This window comes from Diabrotica undecimpunctata, chromosome 2 (assembly GCF_040954645.1).
Source record: "Diabrotica undecimpunctata isolate CICGRU chromosome 2, icDiaUnde3, whole genome shotgun sequence".
Classification (NCBI taxonomy): Eukaryota; Metazoa; Arthropoda; class Insecta; order Coleoptera; family Chrysomelidae; genus Diabrotica; species Diabrotica undecimpunctata.
In genome coordinates this window covers 93,031,829-93,046,049 of record NC_092804.1, presented here as the reverse complement: position 1 = coordinate 93,046,049, position 14,221 = coordinate 93,031,829, and the positions used below count along the sequence as shown (strand labels likewise).

Sequence of the window (14,221 nt, the reverse complement as noted above, 5' to 3'; positions counted from 1 at the left end):
ATGTTTAGATGTTGATCAAAATTGTATCATGTATAATAACAGGGTTGTTATACCTAGGCTATTGCAGGCAAAAGTTTTAAGACTTTTACATGACCAACATCCCGGAATTGTTAAGATGAAAATGTTGGCTAGACAATATGTCTATTGGGATAACATCAATAGGGATATTGAAAAAATTGTAAAAGAATGTGAATGTTGTCAAGTAAATGTTAATTATGTACCCAATGCTCCCTTGACATCATGGTCCTGGTGCTGGAAAAAATGGCAGCGACTTCATATAGATCTGGCTAAGAAAAATGATAAAAATTTTCTTATTTTAATAGATTCGCATAGTAAATGGATTGATGCATGGATACTTAAATCCACTAATGCATCTAATGTTATATCATGTCTGAGAAAATCATTTGCGGTTTTTGGATTGCCTGATGAAATTCATACAGATAATGGTCCGCCATTTAATTCGAAAGAATTTGTAATATTTTGTGTGAATAATGGAATTAAAGTATCAAAATCTCCACCTTTACACCCAGCCTGGAATGGTACAGTAGAACGCTGCATCCAAACTTTTAAAAATAATTTTGTAAAACAAATTTACGATGATAAGTCTAATGTTCTGTCCAATCAAGAAAAACTAGACAATTTTTTATTTTATTGTAGAAATATTCCACATAGCACCACACAAATGTCTCCAGCAGAAATCATGTTGCGACAAAAACCTAAAACTAAATTTTCACTTTTAAAACCAAATTTAAATAAGAAAATTGAAGATGAACAAACTATACGGTTGACTAGAAATGGTAGTGATCCTTTGAAATTTAAAGAATTTGAGATTGGGGAAGAGATTTTTGTTAAAAATGTAAGAGGGGAAAAGGATAAATGGTCCAAAGGCATTGTTAAGGTAAGAGTCAGTCCTGTTACTTATATTTTGATGGTAAATGATCATGTTCGTTTTGTACATGTAGATCATATGAGGAAAATTTATAAGGGGGGAATGACTCTACCTCTGATGTTTGTGCAATTCCTGAAATAGATAGTTCGATAAACAGTGACAAGTTATCTATGAAGGAACCTGGTGTAATTCGCGAGTTTAGTGCTCCTGACGTTAGTGAGTCGTATGATACGGACAATAGTGCAATTAATACACCAACGTTATCTAAGGAATATGAGGAAATAAAAGATAGTGACGTGAATAAGGATAACATTGCGGAAACACCGCAATTAAATATTGTACGTAGATCAGAGCGAGTAAAGAGAAAACGGGCTAGGTTTTTAGACTAAGTAAATCTATTGTAAGTTGTAGTTAAAAGGGGGAGAAATATTATATATGTGTAAGCACCCTGTCACTAGTAACCGTGAACGGAACTAGAGACAGGGCCAAGTAGTTGTGACAGTTCTTAGTAGTCCTTAGTTTAGGTCGATTTTAGAGAATGTCCATGTTTAGTTATTGTATTGGAATAAACGTTAAGTTGTAACCAGTCTGAGTATTATAATACATAACAGGAGAGTGGTGGGTTTTTCGGTCAAAGTGGAGAAATAAAAGACAAAGAAGGTGGCTACTTCATCTATTCGTTGAAGACGTTTCGCTTTCTGCTCAGAAAGCATCATCAGTTCATCTAAAAAGAACAATATGAAACCAAACATCCATAGAGAAATTAAAAATGTGTGTTACCTTACAAAGGCATGTAGCAGTCAATGATGTTAAAGATATGAAAAAGCTTACGAAACTGGACATTTAGAGTTAAAGTTGTATAAAACAATTAATTGAAACTAGGTATAGTTTACAAATTAACAAAATTAGCACAGCAAAAGAACATGTGATAATCATACATGTATATAAAAAAGTTATTATAAAAACTTATGTAAAAAAACATTAAGGTTTTTTTTGTGATGTGTAAAGAACTAGAAAGATCATGAGAATGCACTTCCAACAATTTATTTATAATCAGTTAAATTTTAATTTTGACTTTAGGTAACATTATTGAATTATTTAAGATTAATATAGTAATAAAGATAAAAAATGGGGTTGGATTCGGTTCGTCAAAGCGAATAGACGTGCGATACTTAAAATCTAATTAACGAAATCGGTGTTATCACCTTGTAATTAAAAAAAACTAGTGTATTCATATAAAAATTACACATATCGATTTAAAAAAAAAGTAAAATTTAAGTGGTTTAAAGATCATGAGTGTTAGTAGCGGGGGTAGAAAACCCCCCGAAAAAGATGAGTTGGAAGGTGATATGGATGTGTCCCATCCGGATCTTCCACCTTCTCCAGTGGAGGAATTTAGAGGATTTCAAAATATCAACCCTATTTCACAGATAAGTACTGATCATGTTTCTGAAATTGTTTCCGGAAAAAATTTAAACGTAAACACGGTCATTAACACAATAAATCAATATTCTTCAAAAGATAATGGGCCATTTTTTGTTTATATTCAAAGTAAAACAGGTAAAATAGGCAATTTACATAAAATAGCTACGGCTAGACTAATAATTAATGCGATACCAGAAATTAAACATGATATAGTTAACATATCGGTAATAGGAGCTAATAAAATAAAGGTTGAATTAACTTCTTATGCAAGCGCAAATAAATTATTAGGGGAACGACGGGTAATTACGAACACTTAAGGAAAATAATTATTTATTTGAAATATAAAAATGTTGAAAACTCGGAAACCACTACAGAGTGGCTAACAGTAATACAGCTATTAATTTTTGTTATTGGATAATCAAAAATAAAAATTTTAATAATAAAAAAACTCAATTAAAAATTTTCACGAAATGTTCGCTGTTACCCGAAATGTCGGGTAATAATAAACATGAGAAGGTTAATGGCGAACAGTATTACCTATTAACAAAAATCACATTTATAGTTGTCCGGTGTGTCCGAGCCGCTGCATAATTTATGCACCCATCCACCACATATAATGCAACGGAACCAAAGTTCGCTTTTCCCGAACTCACCACAAATTAAACAAGATTCTCCTTCATTACAATCGTCGGTATTAATATCGTCATTGTCATCAGATTCATCATCTTTATATGATGTCGAATCTTCCTCTTCGCTTGAAGATTGTAGTACTTTTGTCTTTGCAGTTTTATTTTTCTTTTGTAAAAATTTTTGTTTTTCAATTTCTTTTTCCATTTTTTGTTTCCTTCTAAGCTCCTTTTGTTCGAGTTCTAATTTTAAAGGCGTTGAGGTTAATATTTCGGATCTTTGTTTTTTTCTTCCACCCTTCTTCGGAACAGATATCTTTTGTTTTTCTTTCGGTAAAGGCAAGATATCGCTGAATGAAACATTTTCGGTATTTTCACATATCTGGTTTTCTTTGGAATGGCCTGGTTGGGGTTCCAGTAAATCTTCTTGAATAGTTTGTGAAAGACCTTCTTGGCTATTATTTTGCTGAGTTTGATTATCGTTTGAACTGTAAAAGTCTTCTTCATGTGTTTCGGTTGAATGGAAAAATTCCGGTCTTCTCAAAATCGTTTGCAGCTTTGTCTATGCTTGCAACTCTAGTATACGCCTTTGAGAATAAAGTGCTTATATGGCACATTTAAATTTTCTCATAGGGTTGAGATTTTAAAAACGAATCACATTCAACGGCATATGCTCGCTTCAATGATGAGAAAAGCTAACGTCTAGTGGTTGCAGACGATGCGAGGTATGTGGAGGTATTGACAGCGTAATGATACCATTTTCTTTGCAAAAATTATAAATTGCAATAGAGCAATGACTGGAGTGATTGTCCAGCACCAGTAAAATGGGATCATCTCTTGTAGGTTTATTGGTTTTCGCAAAATGTTGAATCCAAAACAGGAACACTTCTTAGTTCATCCAACCGCTTTTTGAACAGGAGTACAAAGAACCTAGAGGCCCATCCTTTTCTAAAGCAGGATTTCTTCTCAGTCTTGGATAAATGAATAGTCATTGGAGGTGTAAAAGATCCGCTGGCACTCATACAACAGCATACCGTCACGTTCTTGCCCCTTTCTACACTTGTAACGGCTCCAACTTGTTTTTGGCCTCTAGGTCCAATGATCCGATTAGGCCTATTTACGTTTGTAATGCCAGTCTCATCGACATTAAATATTCGAGTAGGTGGAAACTTGTATTCATCGTACAGCTTACCCAAATTATCATAAAACCTTGAGACTTGATCCTTATTGAAACCTTGAATGCGATTAAGACTTGTTGCTTCAGGTTTACGGAAACCTAACTCAGGATGCCTTGACATGAATCCATATAACCAGTCTTTACTGGCTTCTTGTTTTTCTCTGTTGAAACTATGTTTTAAGTTTAATTTTTCTGCATAGGCGAAGGCCTCTTTTCGCAACTGAATTGGGGTTAATCCATAAAATATTTTAGATAACGTTAGTAAATGACGACTCATTTCTTCTTCCTGTTCATTTGAAAAGAGTGTGTTTGCACCCAGCCTGCCTTTGTAAAAGCCTCTAGAGACTCTGTTTTGTAATGTTGTAACAGGTATATTAAATTGGCGTGCAGCTTCCGTTAGGCCATAACGTCTTTCTTCAATTGCCTTTAGAGCAGCTTGCATTTGATCATCAGTCCATGAAAATTTGTTGGTACTTCGTTTCCGTTTAAAAGGCATCTGAAAAAGATACAAATTGTTAAATTAGCAAAAGTAAAGCAAAAATGTAAAGAATCTAAGCCAAATTATTAAAAGAGTAAACGCGAACACTTGGCGGGTAATCGCGAACATCTGTTCGTGATTACCCGATTTGGAAATGAATATGAAGAAACGAAACAATCATAATATAAATGCATTTAACTTCTCCGTAATAGGACAATTTTATAGGTTAAATAATAGTAAGTTAACTAACTCTAACAATTTAAATGAAACCATCAAGTGTTTAGGTACATACCTTATTTTCTGAATTGCTAAAATTGTAGTGCAAGCACCAAAAACAAATAAATCGCTGTAAAAAATTCCACAAATTCCGGGCAACTGTGTATCTATGCCACCACGTGCAGACTAGTAGGAAGCACGAAATGAAGTTTACAACGGAATGATACAGATGACGTACGCATGTATTCTGTGATGTTCGCAATCACCCGCTGTTCGCTATTACCCGTCGTTCCCCTAACAGCACAGTCATTAAAGGATAAACAATACGATACATACATTCCAATGTTTTTTACTCACGTAAAGGGAGTCATAAGGCAAATAGATTTAGAATTATCAGAACAGGAAATAAAAGAAATTATTAAACCGAAATTAGGATATAATTTAGAAGTAAGTCACGTAAAAAGAATTTCACGTAAAAATGACAAAAATGAAATTGTTCCAACAACTACAATTATAGTTACATTTAGAGGTCAACTTTTACCTACTAGGGTAATAATAGAAAAAATGGTGTATGAAGTCGAAAAATACGTGCCAAGAGTAATGCAGTGTCTTAAATGTCTAAGATACGGCCATATTAGTACACAGTGTAGATCAAAAGAACGCTGTCAAAATTGTGGAGAAGACCATAAAGTAGAAAATTGCCAAAAAAATGAACCAATATGCATTTATTGTAAAGAAAAGCATTGCGCCACTGATAAAAAAAATTGTTTAGAATTTAGTAGACAAAAGAGTATAAAAAAAACTATGGTATATGAAAACTTATCATACGCTGAGGCTTCTTCTAAGCACGAAAAAAGTTTTTCAAGTGTAGCAAAAACTGACACAAATTCAAACCGGTATACTGTTACTTTAAAAAGAAAGAGGTTAGCTATAACCCCAGAGATCGATGAAACATTCGAAAAACACAAAGAAATAATTTCAAATCCAAAAATTTTAACAGAACCTGTTTTCAATAAATTTAAAAATATACCAAATTATAATAATAGTTGTGATGATAATAGCACTTTAAGTAAACAGATAAAAACTCGCGAATCAATATTAAATCTTATCAAAGATGTTTTAACTTTTTCAAATATAGAAATTAAAAATAGTACACTTATTGAAAATATAAAAGACAGTATAACGCAAATTCTATCAGACTATGAGTAACTTAAATATACTGCAATGGAATGCTAGATCAATTCTGTGTAATAAAGGTCATTTTGAAAAATACATTTTCGATAATAAGATTAATGTAGTGTTGCTTTCGGAAACCTGGTTAAAGGAATCTTCACATTTTTTTATTAATAATTTTAATATATTTAGACACGACCGTAATGACGGTTATGGAGGAGTTGCAATCTTATTAAAAAAATTCCTTACATTTTTTCCTAAGCCAAAATTTACTCCAATAAAGTTCGTAGAATGTGTGTCGGTATCAGTGTCAATAAATAAAAATATCAAAATCCACCTATACTCTATATACGCCAAACCAAAACTAAACATTAGAGAAACAGATTGGGTTGCCTTTTTTGATAGCCTAGAAAAGCCATTTTTGGTAGGAGGCGATTTCAATTGTCATCATACTGCATGGGGAAATAGTTATTCAGATATATCGGGTTCAAGGCTTCTCGGTGCTATAGAGGAGTGTAACTTAAATTATTTAAATACAGGAAGCGAAACATTAATACCTAGATTTGGAAGTAATAATAAATCTGCTGTAGATATAACAATATGTTCTAGAGATATAACTTTAAATTGTGATTGGAAAACTGATATTATACCATTAGGTACTTCCAATCATTTTCCTGTTCTAATTAAAACACATTTTAATACTACTCAAGTATCCTTTAAGCAGGGGCGGCTGGTCCTATGAGGCAGGTGAGGCAGTGCCTCACCAGTATCAATCGACTATTTACGTTCTTTAACCACAATTTAACTTTTTGGAATTTTCTAAATAACTTTATTTTCATTATGATAAAAAATTAAAATATGTACACCCCTGATGTCTTATCTTTGTATATTTCTTCATAATCTACGGGCCGGACAAGGGACAAGCTTAAACCACAAAATATTAAATAAACAACGGCTCAATTTTCCGCGCCAGCTTCTAATATATCATCTGTGCATCTCATTCTCTCTTTAAAAATTATAGCCGCCGAGGCAAGCCTCACGGCATTGCTCTGTCTGACATATTAGACATCACATTATCTAGCGAAATTCAACATGATTTATTTATTTTCTGCCCACGATTTCACCGAACAAGAGAGGCATGCCGCATGCCGGCCGCTCTGGTTTGGTGTAGTCATTTTAACTAGCAGCGTTGCCGTTTGGGTACAAAGGTACCCAATTCGCTACATTTTTTCCCTCGGGGTATAAAAGTACATTTTAAATAAAACATAGATTTTTATTTGAAAATTGTAACAACATTGTTATGTTGTAGTAGAGTATTTTCCTTTAGTAGATGGTACTATACATATTGTTCTATTGTTTTCCGATTTAACAAAAAATATTTTTTTTCTATGCATTTACCAGATTGGCAACATTGGTACATTTTGGAACATTTCTGCAAAATTGTTGTAGTAAGAGTAAGTAGTAGTTAAATTACTTCCTGTTGACCTCTTTGTGCGGCAGGATCACGTTTGACGTATCTCGTGTTGTTTTTCATTAAAAAAACAGTAAGATTACATGTTATATAATAAGTGCAATTCTAATTAAGTTTTTTTAATAATTTTGGTGGGTTTGTTGTTTGTTTTTGTCTGCAGGATTTTCGGTTTTAGTGAAAAATGGATTTAGCACCGAGCACTTCGTCACAACTTTCCCAGGTAAATGTAAATATTCGTAATACTTGTGATCTCGTAAATTTTTTAGTCAATCAGCAGAATTTTTCAAGTCATTCATATGAAGATAAATTATATATAGTTAAAGTCGTAAAACGACCTATTCCAGATTTAAGTAAACATCTTGTTTCTATCGGTGGCGTCGGAAAACCAAATCGGGGATTTCAAAATGCATGGTACGAAAAGTTTGACTGGCTTACGGGTAGTATAACATTAAATAAATTGTTTTGTTGGCCATGCATTTTATTTGCCACAGCTAATACTAGCGACAAAGTTTGGTTCAAAAGTGGTTATACTGATTTGAAAAATTTGTCTCGGAGTCTATTGTTACACAATAAAAGTTCTCAACATATTACATCGAATTGCAAGCTTACTCTTATGAGAAAACAAAAGCAAAATATCGCCACAGCACTAGACAATTCGCGTAAAATAGATATTGAAAATTTCAATGCTAGGGTTAAAGAAAATCGGCAAATTTTAAAAAGCCTTATAGATATTACGTTACACCTCTGTATGCAAGAGTTACCGTTTAGGGGGCATGATGAATCTAATGAATCTTTAAATCGCGGGAATTTCAAAGAGCTAGTTGTTCTTGTTAGTAAATTTGACACTAATTTAAAAACATTTTTAGAACATGATAATGACTCTAGATCAGTTTTTTCTGGGACATCTAAAACCATACAAAATGAATTAATCGATTCAATTGCTTTTGTTATAAATAAAAAAATTGAGGAAGAAATTTCAAAATCATTATTCTTTTCCTGGCAGGTGGATGAGACTACTGATATAAGCTGCCATTCACAACTATCCGTTATTTTTCGATACGTAATAAACGATAAACCAGTCGAACGATTCATGGGATTTTACGATGTAAGTTCCGGGCGTTCTGCTCAAGATTTATTTGAATTTTTATCTACCAAATTTCGAAAGTTCAACTTGCATAGTAAATTAGTGGCTCAGACATACGATGGAGCTTCTGTAATGTCGGGAGAAGTGAATGGTCTACAGGCAAAAATTAAATCTATAGCGCCTCAAGCCATGTTCATTCATTGCTATGCACATGTATTTAATTTAGTTTTAAGTAACGCATGCAGTTCAATTCAACAAGTTAAAGTTTTTTTCTCAACCTTATCCGGTTTTTCTTCATATTTTTCTAAATCTACAAAGCGTACCCAAGTGTTAGAACACATTGGAGGAAATCGTATACCTTCTAATGTAGCAACTCGCTGGAATTTTACTTCACGCGCAGTTCTCACAGTTAATAATAATAAGGATAAATTACTTGAGACCTTTGATTTTATTATTAATAGTCGCGATTTTGATGACAAAACAATAAGAGAAGCAGTAGGTTTAAAAGCTTTTTTAGAAGATCCTCAGAACATATTTTTTTTAGAAATATTTTCGTTGATTTTTCATCAAACTGATACTGTTTTTTCCATTCTACAAAATAGAAATACAGACATTGTTAAGGCCAGAAATTTACTTCAAAATACCCTAAGTAAAATACGTGAATTTAGGAGTAACAGTACTTATTTTGATACAATTTATGAAAAACTGGATACCGCTGCGTTACACTCGAAACGTCGTCGTAAGGGAGTTGAAATGACTGATAAAACTCAACAATTAAGGCAAATTTTTTTTGAAATTCTTGACATTATAGCAACCCAAATAGAGGTTAGGTTTTGCGACGTTGAAAAATTACATTTCTTTGATCTGTTGAATATATCAAAATTTCCCATTTTTTCTAAAGAATTTCCTCACGATCTATTAAAAAACTTGACAACGCAGTATAATATTTTTGATATAAATCAACTAAAAAGTGAGTTATCCGCTATGTACGGGAATGATATAATAGAAAATTGCGCAAGCCCTTATGAAATGTTAACTTTTTTTCACGATTATGATTTAAAACTTTGTATGCCAGAAGTTTTTAAATTATTATGCATTTGTGTTGTTTTGCCAGTGACAAGTGCTTCTGCAGAAAGAAGTTTCTCCGCGCTAAAAAGGATTAAAAATTACATCAGAAATACAACTGGACAGACACGATTGAGTAATATGGCAAAAATCTCAATTGAAAAATCATTTATAAAATCACAGGATGAGAACGTTTTTATAGACGATGTAATAGATCATTTTGCAGAACAGAAGTCTCGCAGTATTCCTTTAATTTATAAAAAACTTTAAATTTTAGAACTCAGTTTTCCTTTTAGAATTTATATTTTTTGAAGTTTTTCTAAAATAATTATAATTTTTAAAAATCGTGAAATAAAAAACCAAAAAACAAAATTTAACCCTTTGTTTAAGTTTATTTAACGTAAACGGCCTCACTTTATGATGTCGCAAAATCGACCTTCCGACTAACATCTTACGACGAGAAAGATCAATGGAGATATGCTAAACCGAAGCTTCAACTGAAGGGATATGTGAGAGCGTGAAGAAGATGGCACTAGATTAGCAGTCGCCATTTATAACACTTACTAACAAATCTCCCAGATAAAAAATACCTACTAACCCCCAAAAAATATAAAAATCCCAAAAAAATTAATAAAAAATATAAAGATTCAAAAAAAATATAAAATAATAAAAAATTCACAAAAAAATTATAAAAATAAAAAAAGGCCACGGGAGATGCCACCTAGATCCTTGAGGCTACAACTTGGCCGCTAACCAAGGTGCAGGCTCGAGGATTAGAGCTCCCTCGTTTTTCGTTCGCTTTTATCTAACGATACGAGATTTCATGATAAACCGGAGTAAGTCGCTTAACGACACCTTGGGTATCATTTAAGTTACATTTATGAGCACCCTATTACACATGGTGCTCATAAATACAGCTCAATCGCGGACTTTTTCAAAAAGCAGTCAGCCCTTACGTTGCACCTTCAGTGCACATAAGGGAGGGTGGAGGAGGGCTTAGGAGAGCTTTGAGGTGAGGATGACTTTTGTTGATCCGCGCGCGTATCGTCAGAAGTCCTTCTCACGCCAAGTCATTGTTTGCTGGCGCGAGCAATGCCTCCTTAGCCAGGTATGACTGGAGCAAAGAGAAGCTAACCATAATAATAATAATTTTCCTTAAGTGTAGTGTGCCTCACCATCTTGTACTATCACGAGCCGCCCCTGCCTTTAAGTGTAAAAACAAAGTTAATTTAAATAAAGCTGACTGGTCCCTTTTCTCTCAGATAGTAGATGAACAATTAGATGAAAGTAATAACGAAAGATCTTATAAAAGTTTTATAGAGTCACTAAATCATGCTACAAAACTAGCAATCCCACAGAAGAGAACAGAGATCAAATCAGAATTTAGCAAAGTTTGGTGGAATCAGAGATGTGCAAATGCCATTAAATGTCAACAAGAAGCTTTTTTGCTTTACAAAAGGCAGTCAAATTTAACTAACTATTTAAAATATAAAAATTCAGTAGCAGTCGCAAAAAAAATAATATTACAAAGCAAAAAAGATTCTTGGCAAAATTTTTGTAAACAACTTAACAGAAACACACCTATAAAAGATATATGGAAATATATAAAGAAAATAAAAAATACATTTAATCCTCCAAAAAATAGGACCCAGGAAGGGGAGTGGGTAGAAATGTTCTTCAATAAAATTGCTCCAAGTTGGGTGGAAACAAATATTCGGCCGATTAGTTTACTGAGCATGGATGATATAGATAGGGAATTCTCAAGTATGGAAATAAAACAAAGCCTCAAAACTAACAATAATACAGCGCCCGGAGTTGATAACATTTATTATAAAATGCTCGCTAGTTTGTCAGAATCAAGTATAGAAATTTTTCGCAAAATAATAAATACTACATGGAATCGGGCAGAATTTCCAACAAGCTGGAAGGAATATTCAGCAATCCCAATTCTAAAGCCAAATCGAGATGCGGAAGATCCAGATTCATATAGAGCAATTTCTCTAGCTTCTTGTGTCTTAAAAACTTTAGAAAGAATGATCAAAGTCAGACTAGTTCATTGGCTTGAAAACAATAAAAAATTACCTAAATTACAGTTTGGCTTCAGAAGAGGATGTTCAACCATTGAAAATGTAGGTAACCTAGTAAGTGATATAAATATCGCTTTTACTAACAACAAATCACTTACAGCAATTTTTGTAGATATAGAATCAGCATATGATAATGTGATATTAGACATTCTCTATGAAAAAATGGAAAAAATGGGAATTTCTCAAGCTTTGACCTCACGTATCAGATTACTATATTCCGATAGAACAGTTTCAATAAATATAAATGATGAAATATTGGGCCCTAAAACGACCAATATTGGGTTACCACAAGGAAGTATACTAAGCCCTGTACTATACTTAATATACACAGGAGATCTGGAATGTAAAATTAAATCTGAGAACATTTCTATACTACAATTTGCCGATGATATTTGTATATATTCACCATGTCAATATATTGAAGAAGGGTGCAAAAAATTAAATATAGCTTATAAGAACCTCAATAAATGGTGTAATGAAAATGGACTAAAAATTTCCAGGAAAAAAACAGAAGTTTGCATTTTCACGAGAAAAAGAAAAAACATTCCAACCGAATTAACATTGGATACAACAAAGTATAGCGTACGTGCATCAGTAAAATACCTAGGAATGCATTTAGATAAAAAAATGACATGGAAAAATCACATAGATTATCTAATCAAGAAAACAGAAAAAGGAATTAACATCTTACGGTCAGTATGTGGAACAAAATGGGGATCAGATCCAAATGTAGCAATCCTTCTGTACAAATCCTACATTAGGTCAATACTGGATTATGGTTGTTTCTTCTACGACCAAGCTTCAAAAAGTCAACTAGAAAAAATAGACCACGTAGTAAATAAGTGTCTAAGACTATGCCTAGGGGCTTTAAAAAGTACACCAATTGATTGTTTATTTGCAGAAGTAGCGGAAACTCCACTAAAATATCGCCGAAAGATTTTAGCTTCCAATTTTATAGCTAAATTAAGCTCCAAAAAAAGCGACTTAGTCCAAAAAATTAATATACTGTTGACATCGGATCTTACCCACAGTTATTGGAAGTCGAAAAAAAGTTTAACTATTACAGAGTCATATTATGTAATACATAACGTAATAGAAGAAATATACTCTTCAGATATAGATCCATTATATAGTATAAATATTTACAACATCCATCCAATTAACTGTGTTTTTCTCCAAGATTATTCAAAATTTCACCCAAGAATTAGACAATACATATTTAAGCAAGATTTAGAAAAGTATCTTCCCAGGCGTCGCTATATATTCACCGATGCATCAAAGAGTAACAATAAAGTAGGTTGCGCTATATTTGATTCACATAATAACATTAAAAAATCTTATAAATTAAATGAAAAACTAACAATATATACGGCAGAATTAATCGCTATATTAGAAGCTCTTCTATATATAAGTAATATGAAAGTTACAGAAGAATCATTTGCAATTTGTTCAGATAGTAAAAGTGCTGTTATCAAAATAAAAAATATCCACCAGGTCAATAGTAATTATATTTTTACCAAAATAATTACTAAACTTCATGAACTACAAGCTCAAAAGGTTAATGTATCACTTGTTTGGATTAAAGGGCATTGTGGGATAAAAGAAAATGAAGAAGTAGACGAAGAAGCTAAAATAGGAAGTAGAACAGGAGAATATTTAAAGTATAAATGTCCTCACAATGAAATTGCTTGCCACGTAAAGCCCATATTACTAACAGAATGGAGAGAAATGTATAGAAGCAGTCCAAAAGGAAAATTTTATAAAAACATAGTTACCGAGCCTCCTAGCCATTCTTGGTTCTCAAGACTGTCGGGAAGTAAGCGGTTTTTCTCTGTATTGTGCAGATTAAGGTTCAACCATGTTTTAACTCCGCAGTATAAATATAAAATAAAATTAAGTGATTCTCCTAATTGTACATGCGGAGAAGAAGGTACAACAGAGCACATGATATTAGGCTGTTCTAAAATAAGTAATGAAGTAAAAGTATTAAATGAAGAAATAACCAAAATACCCAAAATCACCAAACCATATAACCTAACCCAATTATTTAGTTTAGAAGATTGTAATATTTATCAAATTTTGTATAAACATATTTTATGTATTAGATTAAGTTTATAGCCTATGTTTTTTTCCCTTTGTGCAAAGCCTTAAGTCTATCCGAGGTCCACCTGTCTCGTCTAAATGCTCTGATCGACCCCTGAGCGTCAAATTGTATCCTAGTCTAAATCCCAAATTATATAAGATAAAAAGATAGGAAAAAAAAACAAATAAATAAATATATGTGTGTATATATATGTATATATAAAAAAAGAAAAAAAATAAAAAAAAAAAAAAAAAAAAAAAAAAAAAAAAAAAAAAAAAAACACAACAAAAGGAAATAATTCAAAACAAGCTGAATATGTTATAAGAGAAATAAAAATCTAAGGTATAATTGTAAAATTAGATATATAGGAAATATTTCTTTGTAAAATTAGAACAGGACTATGATTGTATAGCAAACGAGAAGAAAGCAAGGGTCACTCCTTTATAG

General features: G+C 32.4%; 1 protein-coding gene across 1 annotated transcript; it reads right to left on the bottom strand.

Annotated features, from left to right (window-relative positions):
• Positions 1-3,785: 3,785 nt before the first annotated feature.
• On the bottom strand, positions 3,786-11,840 carry LOC140433795 (uncharacterized). Its single transcript, XM_072521771.1, has 2 exons — positions 11,790-11,840; positions 3,786-4,613 (listed from the first exon to the last, which is right to left on the bottom strand). Exons 1-2 carry the CDS (start codon positions 11,838-11,840, stop codon positions 3,786-3,788), a joined length of 879 nt encoding a protein of 292 aa, XP_072377872.1.
• Between the last annotated feature and the right edge of the window lie 2,381 nt (positions 11,841-14,221).

Bases quoted from the DNA above. Each gene is read 5' to 3' on its own strand.
- LOC140433795 (XM_072521771.1), bottom strand. From the start codon at position 11,840: ATGTCTAATATCACATTATCATATGCTGATTCTATATCTACAAAAATT. The intron at 4,614-11,789 runs GTAAGTGATTTG...TATCTTTTTCAG, and splicing joins CTATATCTACAAAAATTGCT to ATGCCTTTTAAACGGAAACG.